This window comes from Zootoca vivipara, chromosome 5, assembly GCF_965207765.1.
Source record: "Zootoca vivipara chromosome 5, rZooViv2.hap1.1, whole genome shotgun sequence".
NCBI classification, from domain to species: Eukaryota; Metazoa; Chordata; class Lepidosauria; order Squamata; family Lacertidae; genus Zootoca; species Zootoca vivipara.
This window is the reverse complement of record NC_142588.1, coordinates 40,030,928-40,047,866: the sequence shown is the minus strand read 5'-3', so window position 1 is coordinate 40,047,866 and position 16,939 is coordinate 40,030,928. Positions and strand designations below refer to the sequence as shown.

Below are 16,939 nucleotides of genomic sequence, written 5' to 3'. Positions count from 1 at the left end.
TCAGGGGACACAAGAGGGCTAAAGGGGGAAGGAGGAACTGGGAAAAATAAACTCCAACACAAGTGAAAATCCACTGAGTTCAGGTCTGGATTTAACCTATTTCACGCCAACTGATCAATTGGAGGGTAAGGTCATTAAATAATCATATTCTAGAGCTGTATGAATAGGGCCTGCCTGTTGATTCTAAGATGTCTGCACAATATGGTCTTGATCCTGCAGAGATACCATTCCTTCTTTTAAAAAAAGCTTTGCAAATTTCTAGACTTTAGGCAATGATCCCCAGCTGATAAGTCTCCAGGTAAGGAGATGGGGATAATGTTCAGGGGGCAAACCTGATGTCCACAGAAGGGTGAGAGTAATGAACTTTCCTGGATCAGCCGTCTTTAAAAGCAAGTTAATGAACACTGTGGCATAATTATTTCATTGAAGCAGCAGTGTTACTTTTATGAGACTTTCTAACAGGCAGATTTCATATAACAAAGCTTTGGAGGCTCTTCCTTTAATTCAAAGATTTTTATGATCTAGATCATGAAAACGTGCCTGCTATTGCTTTTCCATTATTTGCAGATACGGTGTTACTATTTTGAAGAAATTACATTGGACAGATTTGCCTGTGTGCAGTTTCATTTTAGATATTTTTAAGTATTTTTCCCCTGCTGTTCAGCTGAAAAAGGACCCAAGAGAGGCTTGCAACAATCAGTACTAAGTCGATCCCTGCCCTCCATCTTATAATCTAAAAGGCATGGCACAGAAGGAAAAAGTACTTGGAGGGAGGAAAGGGAAAAGGCATTAGTTCTTATGTAGAGTTCTTTTTCACAGCGGGGAGAAGAGTGCAAGCTGCATGCAGCTGCTGCTATTTTGACAGGTATATGAGGCCAGTTTGGTTTCCCCCTTCCTATGTAGGAGTCCTGGGGGACAGGGAGGACAGTCTCTGAGTGGCCCTTGGTTCCCTGGCGAATACAGAGGCTGCACTAGAAGATAAATTTAATATTAATATTAATACCTCACCCAACTGACTGGGTTTCCCCAGCCACTCTGGGTAGCTTCCAACAAAAAGATTAAAAACACATTAAAACATCAGACATTAAAAACTTCCCTAAACGGGGCTGCTGTCAGATAGTTGTTTATATCTTTGACATCTGATGGGAGGGTGTTCCACAGGGCGAGTGTCACTACCGACCTTCAAAGTCCCTTCCAACTCTACAATTCTATGATAATTCTATGATCCGTATTATAAAATATAGAATTTAATTAAAGGCTATCACTGTTGTTTTTTTTGCACCCAGCTATTGCACACACATATATTATAGCTCAAGTGCTTACGGGTTCTATATTGCCTTGAAAACTACTGGTAGCACTGTTACATAATACTATCAAACCCGCTATGTGGTAGCCAGTGTGCTCCCCCTCCAGGTGTTGGACTCCAGCTCCCACCAGCCTCAGCCAGCATGGCCAATGATCAGAAACAGTGGGACTTGTTGACCAGCAACATCTGGAGGGTGTGATATTGGCTACTCCTGTTACACTATTATTCAGGGTAAGCAATAGGCATTAAATATATTCTGTAATGTGGAAACCCTGTGCTACATTAAAACTGAAAAGGAAATTATTAAGTAAAAGGAACTTAGATAAGGATAAAGAGTTGCATATCCATGTGTGTCTTTGAGGACCTAATAAATATTATAGTTAGCTGTAGGAAGTCAAGTAACTCTTGAATAAACTTTTGATCACATAGAGAGAATTTTGATAGGCTAATAGCATGGAAGGAAATATCCAGTCTTTCAATGCACAACTCAAATTTTATTTTTATCCAGGGGTTATTCTGAAGGAGAGAAATCATTATTGCTTTTATATTTTCCATTTTCCCCTTAACTATTGTGCTGTATTCCACCAAGACTATGAAGAGAAACAAGACATTTTAAAGCACAATTGCTTCTTTTAATACAGAAGGAAACCAAACAAATGAGGACAATTTAGTACTTGAAATGGAAGGGACAGATTGCTTATATGTTGCAGATGTGCGTTTTACACGAGGTTCCCATTTCCCCTGAGGGTACACGTGACTGAGGGAAGTCTGCCTAGAATAGGGTTTAATTTGAACTGGCAGGCTCTTATCATTATTTTAGAGAGAAAGCAATCTCTTAAAACCTGAAAAGCACCCTAGAAACTACTGAAACATCAACACAGACATTTAATTAATGTAAAGTTAAGCGAAATTTTGTTTTGCATTTCAGCCACATTGTTGAGCGTAAATGGTTTGGGCACCTGTGATATTGTTCATGAGATTCTAAATAGCCCTTTTGTCAATTTAATTTTAAATGAACTGAACCAAACCAGAGTATCATCCACAGTATACAATAGGCTTTTAGAAATGAAAACAAATATATAGCAAATAGCCTACCATCCATTACTTTAGTCTTCAAATGCATGTTGTTTTTTACTCTGTTTCAGGGATGCAAACAAACAAAGGTAGTAAGTGTGGAGCTACTTATTAGGGCCTCTTTTTAACGGTGTATTTTTGACCCTTTCTGGCTTAGAACAACAAGCTTACTATATTTGTACCCATTGGTTAGCACAGAATGAAGCACATGTAGCTTTCTGTCAAAATTGTGTCTGGGATCCCTTTGTGTCCTGAACCCTTGTACTGTCTATTCCCCACCCCACACATACCTTGTCCCAGGAAACTATTAGACTAAAGAAGACCTTTATCTCTTGGTTTCTGTATTGCACTATGCACTAGACTTTCATGGTAAAACAACCGTGTGACCATTTGAACGGATGCTTGAGGTGTACATAATGCTTTTTTGATGTGGTCTTTTATCACGCCGATAAAATACCAGACCACTTCAGATTTAGACTTAGAGCACAGAAATTAAAACTGGACTTGCAGAGAATGCAGGTAAATACTAGTAAAGTATCAGATGCATCTAGGAAGATAGGTGTTTTTTTTAATCCTGGCCCTCCTCTAGCGGATGTATCTATTCTCTAGGCTCTGCATGAAATTTGCTATTGGCTTGAAATGTCTCCCCCCCCCCCTGGTGCTTCATTTAATAAACTTCATTTGTGAGTACATTTACTGAACATGTAATCTAAGGTATCTCTGACTGAGATAAGTAGGTGGAATTGTGTAATGACATGATGGGGTCCACAAGGGACCTGGTTTACTATGATAGTATCATAGTGATTCTTTCACATTATATATATATATATATATATATATATATATATATATATATATATATATATAAAATGTTACAGAATTCACATTTTTGATAATAGAATTTCTTTATCAGAATGATTGAGTTCCTATGACCAGGATACATTTCACAAAGGTTTTACTGAAGCATTAAGAATTTCATGGTCTGCAGTTCAGCAGGGCTCCAATACATACACAGTGGTCCTGGGAAATGGTCTGAAATACACTCTATATAAAGAACATTCCCCAATACAGAAGACATCCCCTCCTCTATTATTTCCCCTTTCCATGTACTCTTTTCATCCACTAAATGGAAGTGAAGGCACTGACAATTAGTGAATTGTTATTAAAAGATCTATAAATGTTTGTATATTGAATTCAGAATTAAAAAGACAAAAAAAATCAAGATCAAGTCAAAAGTAGGTACAGTAAAAAAATTTCCAGCCACTGCAAACATTTTGTACCAAGTCTATGAAGAAACTTTGCAAACATTGTGGGTTGAATGCAGACTTAGTCCTGCTTAGAGCAGACCCACTGAGATCAGTGAGATTGAAGAGTAGACTTCAGTGGGTCTATTCTACGCGTCTGGATTCATCCCTGAGATAGTGTAGCATGGATAACATTTTTTTATAACTTTCTGTTTAGAAGCAGGCCTGCTAGCAATATGAGAAAAGTGTTGAATGGATTTACCATATGAAAAGTGAAATGCAAAAGAGGGGGAGAAAACATAAAAAATGGAGGGGGTGAATCAGTAAAAGTGGTATTAAGATGTCAGGCAGTAAAATGTAAAGGGAGAGTTTATGTTCACTTGATGGGCTAAGATTGCATGAAAGATAACTGCTAGATACGATGCTGCAGTATCACTACAGCCTTCCAGCAAAGAAGCAACATTGGCTGCATTCTTAATGAAGCTGTTGAAAAATAAACCTGAAAGCAGCAAGTGCACAATTCTGCAATAGCTTGACATTATCCTGACAGTATAGATTTTTGTCATCGGCCACATAGCTTGATCCTTATGGGAGTAAGTAATTTATCACAGGTCTAATCTATGCTCCTGTCTTTAATTTGATCAAGCCAACTGGTGGCTCCTGTCATTTCCTAGAGCTCAAAGCATAATGCCATTCACAGCAGCTAAATATTTTAACATTTAGTAAGCTTTAATTACTATACAGTGGCAAGTAGATGGCTAGTCCACCCTTTTCGTACAGCAAAAAAGAAAGAAAAAGACATTTCTCAAAGAGCAGACCTGAAACTGGTCATAAAAGAAGGGAAGAGAAAGTATTCCAGCATCGGTGTCTCAACTCGATAATGCTTAGGGCTAAGATGGTTAATAAAGACCAATAAAGTCAGAAGTTAGCCGCTTATATAGCAGACCTTTCTGAAACAAAGTTAGTTAATAAATCCTGTGAAGCCAGTTAGTGTCAGTATTAAACACTAGACTTAACATCAAGCAGCAAAACACTGTGAATAAGACCAAAGTTGGAACGGAATTAAATGAGTACACCTCTTTATCTTGCACGTCACAGCAGTGTGTAAGAAATTACATCTGAATTGACTGGTTGCTATAGAATTGGTTCCTCAATAAGCTATTTTGTTCCAAATTTGTCTTCCAGCAATTGCCACCTCCATTACCAAGCAAAACTCCACCACCGCCTCCTCCAAAGACTACTCGGAAGCAAACCTCTGTGGATTCTGGAATTGTCCAGTGAACAAGAGACCGGATACCTCCAAAGACTGAGCTTGTAAAATTTATTTTCCCTAAAGATGTACACAGTGTTTTAACACCACTCAACATCAGAACATCTAACATAGTGCAATAGTTCTCATTTTCACAGCAAGATTGATAGCTCTACGTAAGGTCACAGATTATGAACCCAAACTGTATTCCAAAGCACAGGTGTATTGTTCAGTGACAACATATTATTGCAGCCATTTTTTAAAAAAATGTAAGAAATCATTCCTGCTGGCTTCTGAAATCTTAATCTTAAAACTATAGTTAAGAAGTTGCATTGGGACTAATAAGAGGAACAGTCCACTCTGTCATTGCACTGGCATTCACAAGCCTTTTTAAAATATTGGCCTAATGTACCTTAGTATCATCATAGGTTTGAGCTCTTTGTTCAGGAAATAGGGAAACAGAAGTATTTGTGAAGAGTATTTATAATTGCTCTGGGCTACCATTAATGTTGGTCTCTCATAGGCCGATTGTTTCTTGAAGTTCCATTGTAACAGAATAAGGACCAACCATTGGCTGAGCCTGATTTTGTGTGGATTTTAGTATAGAATGTGTTTTAAGCTCCTAGGAAGTTGTTAATTTATGGAAAATATCATGTATGCAAATGAAGAAATCTTGAGCTTCCTAAAAAAATAGGAAAGGGGAGAGCTTTTGGGAACAAAAATTCAAACCTAACAGTTGTACTTGATTTACAGTTGTGCCATTATGTACAGCCATTTTGTATATATTATTGGACTTGCAAATTATTTCATTTCACTGTGCCTGCTTTTAAAGTAATGATGGTATTATGTACTTTCAAAGGTGTTACAGCATTTTAAATGTTGGTAACCACTGAAAATGTATAAGTTGCTAACATGTGTGTTATTCCCAGTAACTGAACTCAGAAAATATTGGGCAATTATGAAGAAAACCAGGAAAAAACTAACTTTTAAAAACTTGTCAATGTAGTTCTTTTGTATCATCAACAACCTTTATAACCTTAACAATAGTTTTAATATTTCACTCTCTTCAGAAATAAAGAATTATTTTAAAATATTTTCTCTAAGAAAATAAGAAGTCTTCTTGTTTGAATTAACAGTTATTTAATTCATTATGGCAATCAGCTGTAGAGTATTTTGGGCTCTCATCAACCACAGAATACTGATTTTGTAATTGTAAAATCACTCGTGTAATGGCTTGGATCCCAAAAAGCACTAGAAGGGGGGTTGGCTGTGAAGGAAGTTGGCTCTGCTCATGTAAGGTGAACCCTTCTGATTTGGGGTGACTCCCCCCTTCTTTATAAAACCCCATGTCACTGCCCACCCTATTCATAAGCATCCCCAGACCCCCAGAAGGGGTGTCAGTTGCTTCAGAGGGAGAGAAGGGAATGCTACCCAGAGAACTGTTGTTACGTGGTGGCTGTATAAATGAAGGAAATAGTGGAAAGCTAGGTAAGTGTCAAAACTCACAGCAAGCTAATGGAAGCAGCATACAAAAGTCAGTTAATGTATTACAATGCTTTCTTCAGTTAGATCCCTGTTATCGTAAAGGCTAAGACTGGAATCTAAAGATCTGATGTGCCCAAGCGCTTCTGCATGGCCAATGGGATTTTTGAATTTTTCTACCCTTTGAATATCAGAGTCCCATGGCACATCCCAAGCTACCTTCGAAAGTTATTCGAGTTTCCCTATGTTTACATTATTTTTAAAGAAAAGTTGCATGTTTAAAGTTTTTGGTTGCTGTTTTTGTAAATCTGTATCCCACATACACAATGTCAGGGGCTGCTTACATAACTTAAAAACTAAACAACAGTATATCACAACACAAAACAAACAACAAGAAAAGACAATTGCAGCAGATAAAACCAACTACGAAAAACATGATTAGCTGTTAAATTTACAACAGTATCAGCATCACTGAAAAGACACATTTTCTCTCTCGTTCACTGAAAGGAGACGGCATAGAATCAACAGGGAGTTCTCTTTTCAAAAAGAACTAAGCAAATTCATGGAGAATTATCTGTACCTACTTATTAGCCATGACAAGTAAACAGAACCACCATGTTAAGAGACTACACCTCTGAGCCGTCAATGCTAGAGCACACAATAAAGGTTGAGTATCATCTTTATGTCCTATTTGTCAACTTCAACACAGGTACCTGCTGGAGACAGAATGCAAGCTTTCCAAAGTGCAACCTCAGCAACTTCTAATACTTGCCTTCAGTGTGAGGCAAGAACTATAGTTCTCCTGATCTCTTAATTCCAGGAGTCCTCCGAGCAACAGGGGGAAGAGGAGGTATTACTTCCTTGTTGCTATATCCACCACCGACAGAAAAATCACAAGCAAAGTTAGTACCCTCGATAGGAGGAATGAGTGTTTTCCAACATTATTTTTAAGTGTTAGTTGTGCAGTAGATCTGCTCCAGCAAGGCAACCTTGTGGTTCTTATTTTGTTGTGGCTAGAACAAAAAACAACAGTTCTTTCTTGATCCCAAGTATTCTATTGGGGGGGGGGGAATTAATACTAGATCACTTTTGCTTTTGTTCTTTTCACTGGCAGCAGTGACATACAGTCCAACCCCATGGATATGGAATTTTCCAAGCAAAGCATTCTTCACTTCCCAACTGGATTCTGCCACACTATAAATTATGCCACATACACAAAAGAGAGAACTTGCCTCAGAAGTATAAAAAAAAACACTAAAGGTGTTTCTCTTCCCCCCCCACTCTAATCTTCAACTTTCAGTGCTAATACGCTGAATTTTATCTACAAGGTCCAGTTGCCCTGACATTTCAATTTCCTTTCTTTCCAATTTTGTATTTTGTGTATGGATTTAAACTAAGTTTTGGACTTACAATCGCTATTTCTCAGGTGACACCTGAGAGTGTGGCTTTAGGGATAAATAGCCTTTTCATAAATGGTAGCTACAATAATAGGGGAGCTATTCTACTTGAGATAGCATTGATGGCAAGTATTAACTCCCCCCCCCCCCAGTTTTTCAAAAAAGGTTGGTGGAATGAAAACCTCAGTACATAGACTCAAATCATTATGGTTAATCAGGTTTGCCCATGAGAGGAGAAATAACTGAATCGCTTTTTGTATTAATTCAAACTTTCCTCCCCTACCACACAAGTCTTACAGCATCCAGCATATGTAATTGGTGGATAATGTAAGTTTTAGAGTGACTTGACATAAGCCATGGCTTTCACTAGGCCCAATGTGACCATGGATACACACACACACACACACACACACACAAACACAATATTGCTGTTCAAGTCACCTTTGAAAAGAATTGCTCACACTATGAATGATTGCATTTGGCTCAAATTCATAATTTTTAAGTGGATTAATACTGGATCCAGGTCCAACATAAATTTGGCTTTCTTAGGTAGTGATAACAGGTTTCTAGGCTGCTTGGGTGATAAGTCAATTACAAATAATTTGTCATGGAAATTGGCAAATAGAAGTGAGCTATCCTAAGGTACTATCAGCATTAACAACTAAGTGACAAGATGCATAACAGCATCACATAGTATAATTTCATTGCCATCAATGACATGTTACTGGGCTCTTTGGAAGGAGGGGTGGAATAAAAATCTGATAGCAACAAGGTCCAAGAGCAAAGATGCTGGAGTTGAAATTCATTTTTCTAACAAGCAAACTTTCCAGATTTGTCTTTCTTGTTTCAATGTGTTAGTTCACAGCAAGAATCCTGAAACTTTGGAAGAGTAACCTGCAATAGTTTCTGTTACTCAGATTCCAACCCCATGATTAGGCTGCTTTTCTTGAAGGATAGAGCTATCAGTGGCTACTTGTCGTCATGACTTAATGCCAACTTCAGGAACAGGAGCAGTGTGCCCCTGAAGACCAGTTGCTGGGAACTGGCTATTGCTCATGTCCTGCTTTTGGACTTCCTACAAGCATCAAATCAACCACGCCGAGTAACAGGATGCTGAGCTAGATATACCTCTGGTCTTATCCTAAAGAGCTGCTCTTATGTTTTGGTTCCTTCGGTGATTTCCCCCAAATATGAGCAACCTAGAAATGGAACCTGGTCAGTGTTGTGATGGCCTAATGATTTATCACTTTGTGCAAACCCAGAGTTTTATTTTTACTAGTAGCACCAGTGTTATGTAATGCACTCTTGAATTCCCTTGACTTGTGTCTCCTGTGTTGTGTTAATGTGTATTTTAATTATGGATATTTATATTTAAATGTATGTGTACAGTGGTACCTCGGTTTACAAACAGTCCTGTTTACGAACGCCACAGACCCGGAAGTGTTTACATCTGGGTTCCGCGGCGTCGGATGCGCAGACGCGATCTGCACAGCTCGCGTGTGCACAGAAGCACTCTATCGGTGCTTCGCGCATGCGCAGATGTGTGCCTTCGGGGAGCGAATGCCTCCGTTTATGAACGCCTCCGTGGGACGGATCACGTTCGTAAACCGAGGTTCCACTGTAATCAGTTTTTATGCTTTGTAAACCACCTGGAAGCTTATTTTGGCATTAAATTCTGGCGGTTCCCTCATTGTGAGAAGTGAGGTTACAGGGAACCAGACAGAGGGCATTCTCGGTAGTGGCACCCGCCCTGTGGAACGCCCTCCTAGCAGATGTCAAGGCAATAAGCAACTATTCTACTTTTAAAAGACAACTGAAGGCAGCCCTGTTTAGGGAAGTTTTTAATGTTTGATGCTGTATTGTTTTTAATATTCGGTTGGAAGCCGCCCAGAGTGGCTGGGGAAACCCAGCCAGATGGGCGGGGTATAAATAATAAAAGTATTATTATTATTATTATTATTATTATTATTATTATTATTATTATTATTATTAAACAGTATATCTGTTAATATTATTGCCATTATTAAGAATAGGTGGCATTCAACTAAGATTTCACTTACCATTGTGGCAGCACTGGGTTGGGCTTACTTGTGCCTCTAGTGGATGAAGGCAGGAGTAGGATTTTCAGGAAATAGGCTGCCCCTCCTCAGTTTTTTGCTCCTCTTTTTAATCTTGGTTTAGTTTCTATTCTTTTCTCTCTCATTTTTTTTCATTCCCTTGTTAATTCTTATCTTCTGTCTCTAAAAAACAAAACAAAAATAGTTTTTAGATCTTTATTCTTTCCCTTCCCTACTGTCTGGCTTCGGAGAGGGAGACGTGAGCGGCTACCATTTTTCCAATTTAACCTCTTGATCGCTGCAGCAGTGGATATTTTTAGCAGTGATCCACAGCAGGGAGAGTCTGTGGCAGAGAGAAGTGCTGAAACAAGTCTACAATAATCCCAATGACAGAAATGAGCCAGAATTAAATCATACAAAGAAAGCTGGAGTTAACTCTTTATTAGCAAAACAGGATCCATACAGGAGTGTCAGGTCTAATGAGTACAGCAACTCAGGTCTGGGTCCCCATGAAGCAGTTGCCAATACTAAAGATCCCTACAGCTGGCTGTACCCTCCTCTCCAGGGTTCCCTCCCCCCAAGAAATCAGAGACTGCACCTGCATGTGTCTTTGCTCCTCCCACTTTATGCCTCTCCTGGTTCTGCAACACCAGCAGAAGGGGATCTTGCAGCAACAGGAGGGGGAAACACCCATGCCTCTCCACAAGCCTGACCAATCTCTGCCTCCCTCCTCTCCTCCTTCTGTCTCTGATTCTGGACTTCTAAGAGGTATGTGGTGGTCTCCCCCACTCAGCCAGCAGCAATATTTTGGAATTCCCACCAAGACCTAGTCAGACCCAATGCTCATGAGCAGGCCAGGCCAGATCTTTGGACCCACTGCTTCGTCACAGTGGTTGCACATGGCATCCCTTTATCCCTCCTAAGTATCTGCCCTCCCTTATAGGGTGAGATGCCCTTCTCAGGCACACAACAGGCCTTGATCGGCAATGTTGAGACTCAAAAACCCCTTAAGGACTTAACGTAAAACCAAGCATCTCCAGAGGCCTACTGCTAATGCAGTGCAGCTGCAGTCTCGGTTGGAAGAGGACACACAGGCCCATCACTGTAGAGACCAGGCATCCCCAAACTGCGGCCCTCCAGATGTTTTGGCCTACAACTCCCATGATCCCTAGCTAACAGGACCAGTGGTCGGGGAGGATGGGGATTGTAGTCCAAAACATCTGGAGGGCCGAAGTTTGGGGGTGCCTGGGTAAGACCATCTGACCTTGCTCCCCCTGCTGCTTCCCAGCCGCTGCCTGCTCAGCCCAGTGATCTAGAGGTGGTTAGCCCAGCTCATGTTGTAGCACAAGCCTTTAGATCCCCTCCATCCTCTGGGGAAGATGAGTTCTTGCGTTTTGAGGGTCATCCCTCTTGTCCTTCTACAACTTGTCAGGGCTAAAAATTGGCCGCTGTTTCTTTAATGCTAAAAGAACTAAGTCCGCATGAGTCAGCGGCCTACAATGACTCATGCAACCTTTCACCTAATTTTACCTGTACAGTGGTGCCTCGCTAGACAAATGCCCTGCTAGTCGAATTTTTCGCTAGACTAATGGGTTTTGCGATTGGAGGTTGCCTCGCAAGACGACAAGGTTTTCTATGGCCGCCGCTTCGTCTTGCGAAGCGTGGCTATAAAAACCTCTGATCACAAAACCTACAGGGTATTCCTCTAGCGAAAGGGGAAACAGCTGTAGAGTGGGAAGAAGGCAAAGGAAGATGAGTTGTCAGCGCCTGTCAGCTGATCTTCCTTTGCCTTCTTCCCGCGCTGCAGTTGGTTCCCCTTTGTGTTCTGCTGGTCTCTGCCGGTTGCTGCGAGCAGTGAGGGGCAACCGGCAGAGACCAGTGGAACACAAAGGGGAATTAGTGCGGGAAGAAGGGGGGGAGAAGTGGAGGAACGGATCCACTCCTTCCTCCGCTTTTCCTCCCACCGCCTGTCTGATCCCCGCTGTGTGACAGGCGGGGTGGGGGGAAAGTTGGAGGATATTTCCTCCGCTTTCCCTCCACCCCGCCCGACACAGCAGGGATCGGACGGGGCTTGAGAAGCCTTGTCCGATCCCCGCTGTGTGACAGGCGGGGTGGGGGGAAAGTTGGAGGATATTTCCTCCGCTTCCCCCCCACCCTGCCCGACACAGCGGGGATTGGACGGGGCTTGAGAAGCCTCGTCCGATCCCCACTCTGTGACAGGTGGGGTGTCCCCCGGAGCTGATAGGAACACATTAATTACCTTTTAATGCATTCCTATGGGAAATGGTGCCTCACAAGACGAATTTTTCGTAGGTCGAATTGACCATCGGAACGAATTAAATTCGTCTAGCGAGGCACCACTGTATATGTTGTGGATGTTAGTGTTGAGTGTGGGTTTGTTGGTTTGTTGGTTAGAGTAAGCTGGTAGTGTTGATGTGTGTACAGTTGGTCGGTCGTTTTGCAGATAAAGACTTTTAAGAATAAAAGCAGAAAATACTCTGCAAGGACACCCTTCTTGTGGACTCTTTTATGCCGACAAGGGTCTGAGAACCAGGCAAAGGAGGTCAGAACCTTTTCCTTTTCAAACACTGACACAACTCACCCAAGGAACAGGGATCTCCCTTCCCCTCCCCCAGCTCAGTTCTTCCAACTATCTAAGTTGGATATTTTATGGTAAGGATATTTTATGGTAAAATAAAGAAACATTAACAGGATCCTTATCAAGGCAGGTGGGCATAATTACTCCAAAGCAGCAGCAGCCCTCACAGCCCTAATCTGCTTCCACAAGCAGAGCTGCTAAATCTGCAAAAATTCAGAATCACAGCCAGCAAGAAGCATTATCTGCTCCATTTTCACCTAGCACCTTTCCCATCCATCACTATGGGAATGACTCCATCCATGCTTAAACCTCCCAATTCTCGGGGCTTGACTTGTTTGCCTTGGCAGAGCAAGATGATGATGAATGGAGTGAGGAATCAGTAATCAAAGAAGCCCCACTGGACAGTTCCAAGATACTCTCTATGTCATTGCTATGCTGCACCTTAGCTACTCTGGGATTGGCTCCCAAGTCAACAGAGCAAACTGCTGACACTATTTTTGCAGCAGACCCCCAGCCAATTCCAGATTTGTTCCCACTCCTACAGTTATCAAGAAAGTTACTAAAACAGAGTGGAACATTGCTATGCCGTTTAGAAAGTCTGTACAGCTTGCCAATAAACATTACATGATGGATACAGAATTCATGGACTTCCTGAAGTTCCCATTAGTGGACAAATCAGTCTACTCTTTCCTCAAAAGATCTTTTACCAAAGGATGGAGAAGCACAGTTAAAGATACCACACTGATAGGAGCCTGGATTTCACCCTCAGGCGTGTTCACAAAGTGGCAGCCCCCTCTCATCATCTGAAGTGTCAATGTTTGCTACAGCATTCCATGCCTGGATGAAATATCTCCTTACAAAATCAGAACAGGATCCTCCACGCACCTGCCAAACCTTACTTAAGCAGCATCCTTTATAGCTGATGCTGCCATGTATGCGTCTCAATTTGCAGCATGAATTAAAACCTTATGAATAAAAAGGTGGGAAGCTGACACTGCATCAAAAATAAACTTTTCTACAGCGTCATTCCAAGGCTTAAATCTCTTTGGAGAAGGGGCACTCAAAGATATCCTTCTAGAATCTAAAGACAAATGGAAAGTGCTTGTCACCCAATTTAGAGGAACGCTCCTACTTCAAGTGCTGCACTCCATACCAGATGAACCAGTCCTTTCGTTCCTACAGATAGGAAGGTGGACCAAGAGACTGCAAACCTACAAGGTTGGAATAAACTGAGTTTCTCTCTCAAGGGGCAGCAGGGAAACAAATTCAATTCCTCCAACCTGCCCCACACACAAAGAACTCTAGAAATTGCCAGTGGTGCCAGGGTGGAGGAACCTCTACAAGCAATCATAGAGATTTGGTGATACTCTTGGTCTGGACAACAGACCAATGGATTCTGATTAGCATCTCCCACAGGTATTGCATAGGGTTCATAAGTCATCCCAAACCTCAGTTCATCCCACCACCCATGTCTGCTTCACCTCCCAACATCACTGTAACATCACTGGGGCCACACCTTTCTTGATCTGCAACACTAATTCCACTTCTGTTTGCCCCACTGGCTCTATAGTCTTTACTTGTTGTAGGAAATAGGTTAACACTATTCTGAGTTGCAGTTCCAGACTGTTCAAGCTTGGCAAATATGCAAAACTGAGGTGGGGGCTCAGTTATGCCTGCTTTCGTCCACTAGACGTGCAAGTAAGCCCAACCCAGTGATGCGGCACTGGACAAGCAAATCTACCTTTCAGGTAGGTACAATGGTACTTTTAACTCAGAGGAGACCCACTGAAATTGAATTTAGTTATATTCACTACTTTCAGTAATCTTACTCTGAGTGAAACTTAACCAAAAACAACCCTTTATAAATGACATGCATTATATGCTATCTCAAGTAAATGGAATGTGTCCACTTGAAAAGGACACTTCTGTCTCTTAATTAACGGTTATCCGTTCACTGCTGCAGTCATACATAAGCACAGTATACTGTTTGAAGTTGCCTAAACAATAGAACTCCCTGCTACATCTGAAATCTCACCAGATTGCCCATTCTTTGGTTTTCCTTCTCTGGTGATAACAGCAGAGTATTTCACCAGTAAATGTATAAAAGGTTTGCAAGATATTATTTGTCTTCCCTGTATCGGGCATGTGAAGTTCTTCCAAGGGAATAAGCAGAAAAATGAAATGGCAAGGTCTAGTGTGTTGGAATCAACAGTCCTGATCAGTATTCTGAAGGAAACTGAGTGAAATCTCAAATGCTGAGTATAATTTTAGAATCTGCCTCTTCCTGGTTGAGAGGAGCAACATTACTAGTGTTAGAAAGACTTGACATTGGAAATAACATGCTCTCCACATGTGCTGGTCAGAAGTTTGTTGAAGCTATCTTTTGATGTAACCTCTGCAACAAACATGAACAAACTCTTGGTTTCATCAATTTTTAGAGGTGATGTCAATTGATTGGCAGCAGTTGATCTATGTGTCACACTTGTCCCTCCTCTTTCACACAGTTATTTGCAGGCTGTCTTTGTGGTCCATGCGCTGTACAGCACCTGGTTTGTTTGAAAGTCAAAGCCTGATTTGATATATGTGGTTTTTAAAAAAACAGCCACCAATTCAGACCTGAAAGGTGTGAGAAACATCAGTGCTGAGCCTATTCATGAGGTCAAATCACCAATTACCAATGCACTGACACTGTGATGGTTATTAGATTTTTCTGCAAAAACTGCAGGTTTGTTCCATACCTGATTTCTCCAAAAGCTGAAATAGATGGCAGCCAAGGATGGCTGCCATGTCTGAATAAATATTTGCAATCTGAATGTGACCAGCAAGTGATGGACAATTTTCACTTTGGATCACTTGTCACAGCAGTACTCTCTTCTGTTTGGACACACAATCGGACCTATGTTGATATGTTGCCAGGAAGCAAAATTACATTCCAGGAAAATGATTTGCTGTTCACAGATTAACCTCCATCCTCAATATGCATGAGATAGTCACATACATCACTTTCCCCAAAACTCAAACAAAGTGACAAATAGAAGTGCAGCAGAGTTGGTTTTATGCATGATGTTATATTTAGTTAGTTTAATGTTTTGGGGAAAGTGCTGCTAGTGGTCATCTTGTTCGCATTGAGCATGAATGTTAATTGGCAAGCAGTATGCAATGTAAAGCAACCGTTGGGGGAATGCCAAAGAGGGCAAAAGCAAGTTGGCCCTGTACACCATTTTGATCAGCATGACAAACACTATGTGCTTTGTGATGCTACTGGCCCAAGTGAATGGTCTTCACCTTAATAGGCCCAGATGTTGATGAGTGAAGCCACACATGGTCTTCTAATTGATGCCCTGGGAGCAGACCAGGTTCCCCTTCGAATCTGCTGTGCCTCATAAGCAGCTGACTCACCTAACTGTGACTGTACTGGGGCTTGATCTGTAGTGTGGCTTGGTGACATGCTGTGTCACACATGGGAGAAGGTCTTCCCTCTTCAGTTGTGGTGTCTAGACTCCAAGAACAGGTGGTGGTGTGTCCAAATTTGGGTGAAACTAAAGAATGAGAGTAAACCAACCCCATCTAAGAGAATTACTGGACTGGGAATTGCTGGCCAACCTGGCCAGAACTGGATTAAGCTTACAGCTGCATTGCCTGAGAAACAGGACAGAGCAAAAATTGATACTGCTGCTTCAGCAATGGCTGGCTGGTTGCCAAGCACATTTTGGACAGCAGGGTGAGGCATTTAGCCAACTCTCTCCCCACCCCAGCCTTCTGGGTTCATGATTTGCCTTTGCTAATCCAGCTGCTGGCTAATAGAAAGAGTTAGCCAGTCTGTTCTGTAGCATACAGCTGTGCCACACTGGAACCAGTTCCAAGCTCTACTGGGTCTGTAGAGTGGCTATCAAAGCCTGGTTGTTACAGGAGAGAAAGGGTCTTGTTGAAGCACTGAAGTTAGCTGGAGGGTATTTGACACATGCCTTTTTCAGCTAAATAAGTTTATCTGGCTCCCTTGGTTCACCATCTTTTGGTTAATGAATATATTTGTTCTGTCAGCAGGGCTCCCACCCTGGGTATTACGCTGGTTTCAAAGCAATTCTTCTTCTTGATGACTGTTCTCAGTTATGTACTGAGTGCTGTAATCACAATTTAATTTAAGTTTTCCATTCCCGTCATTTTGGCAAACAATGACAGATCATGCTAGCAGTGGTGTAGAACTTAGCAAAACTGAGCAACCAAATCCATTCTATCTTTAAAAAACACTTAGACAAAACCACGGGACTGAAAAACAAAGAGTGTAAATTAATGGGCAACCAAAACCATTCTCAGGCACTTTTGCATGCATCGCTGCATTTAATCAAACCTTGCAAATATAGAAGTGTAGCCATTTTGTAATGTTTCTGGGTTCTGTTTGAAAGCTTCAAAATGCATTTCTAAATTAGCTTAATTCAGAATTTTCAGTAGTTTGACATTACGAGCACCTCAAATGAAAGTATTAGGGAAAAGGTTGTTTATGATCAGCTAATGCTGAGTATTTATTTTTCTA

The 16,939-nt window shown here is 41.3% G+C and overlaps 1 protein-coding gene across 2 annotated transcripts in view; it reads left to right on the top strand.

Annotated features, from left to right (window-relative positions):
• Nucleotides 1-5,966, top strand: part of DOCK1 (dedicator of cytokinesis 1) — a 370,976-nt gene extending 365,010 nt beyond the window's left edge. For both annotated transcript variants that reach the window (XM_035138566.3, XM_035138565.3), the window contains exon 52: nt 4,810-5,966. In XM_035138566.3, coding sequence (XP_034994457.1) covers nt 4,810-4,905 — 96 coding nt within the window. In that variant the 3' untranslated portion in view covers nt 4,906-5,966. The remainder of the gene's footprint in view (nt 1-4,809) is intronic.
• Nucleotides 5,967-16,939: the final 10,973 nt, after the last annotated feature.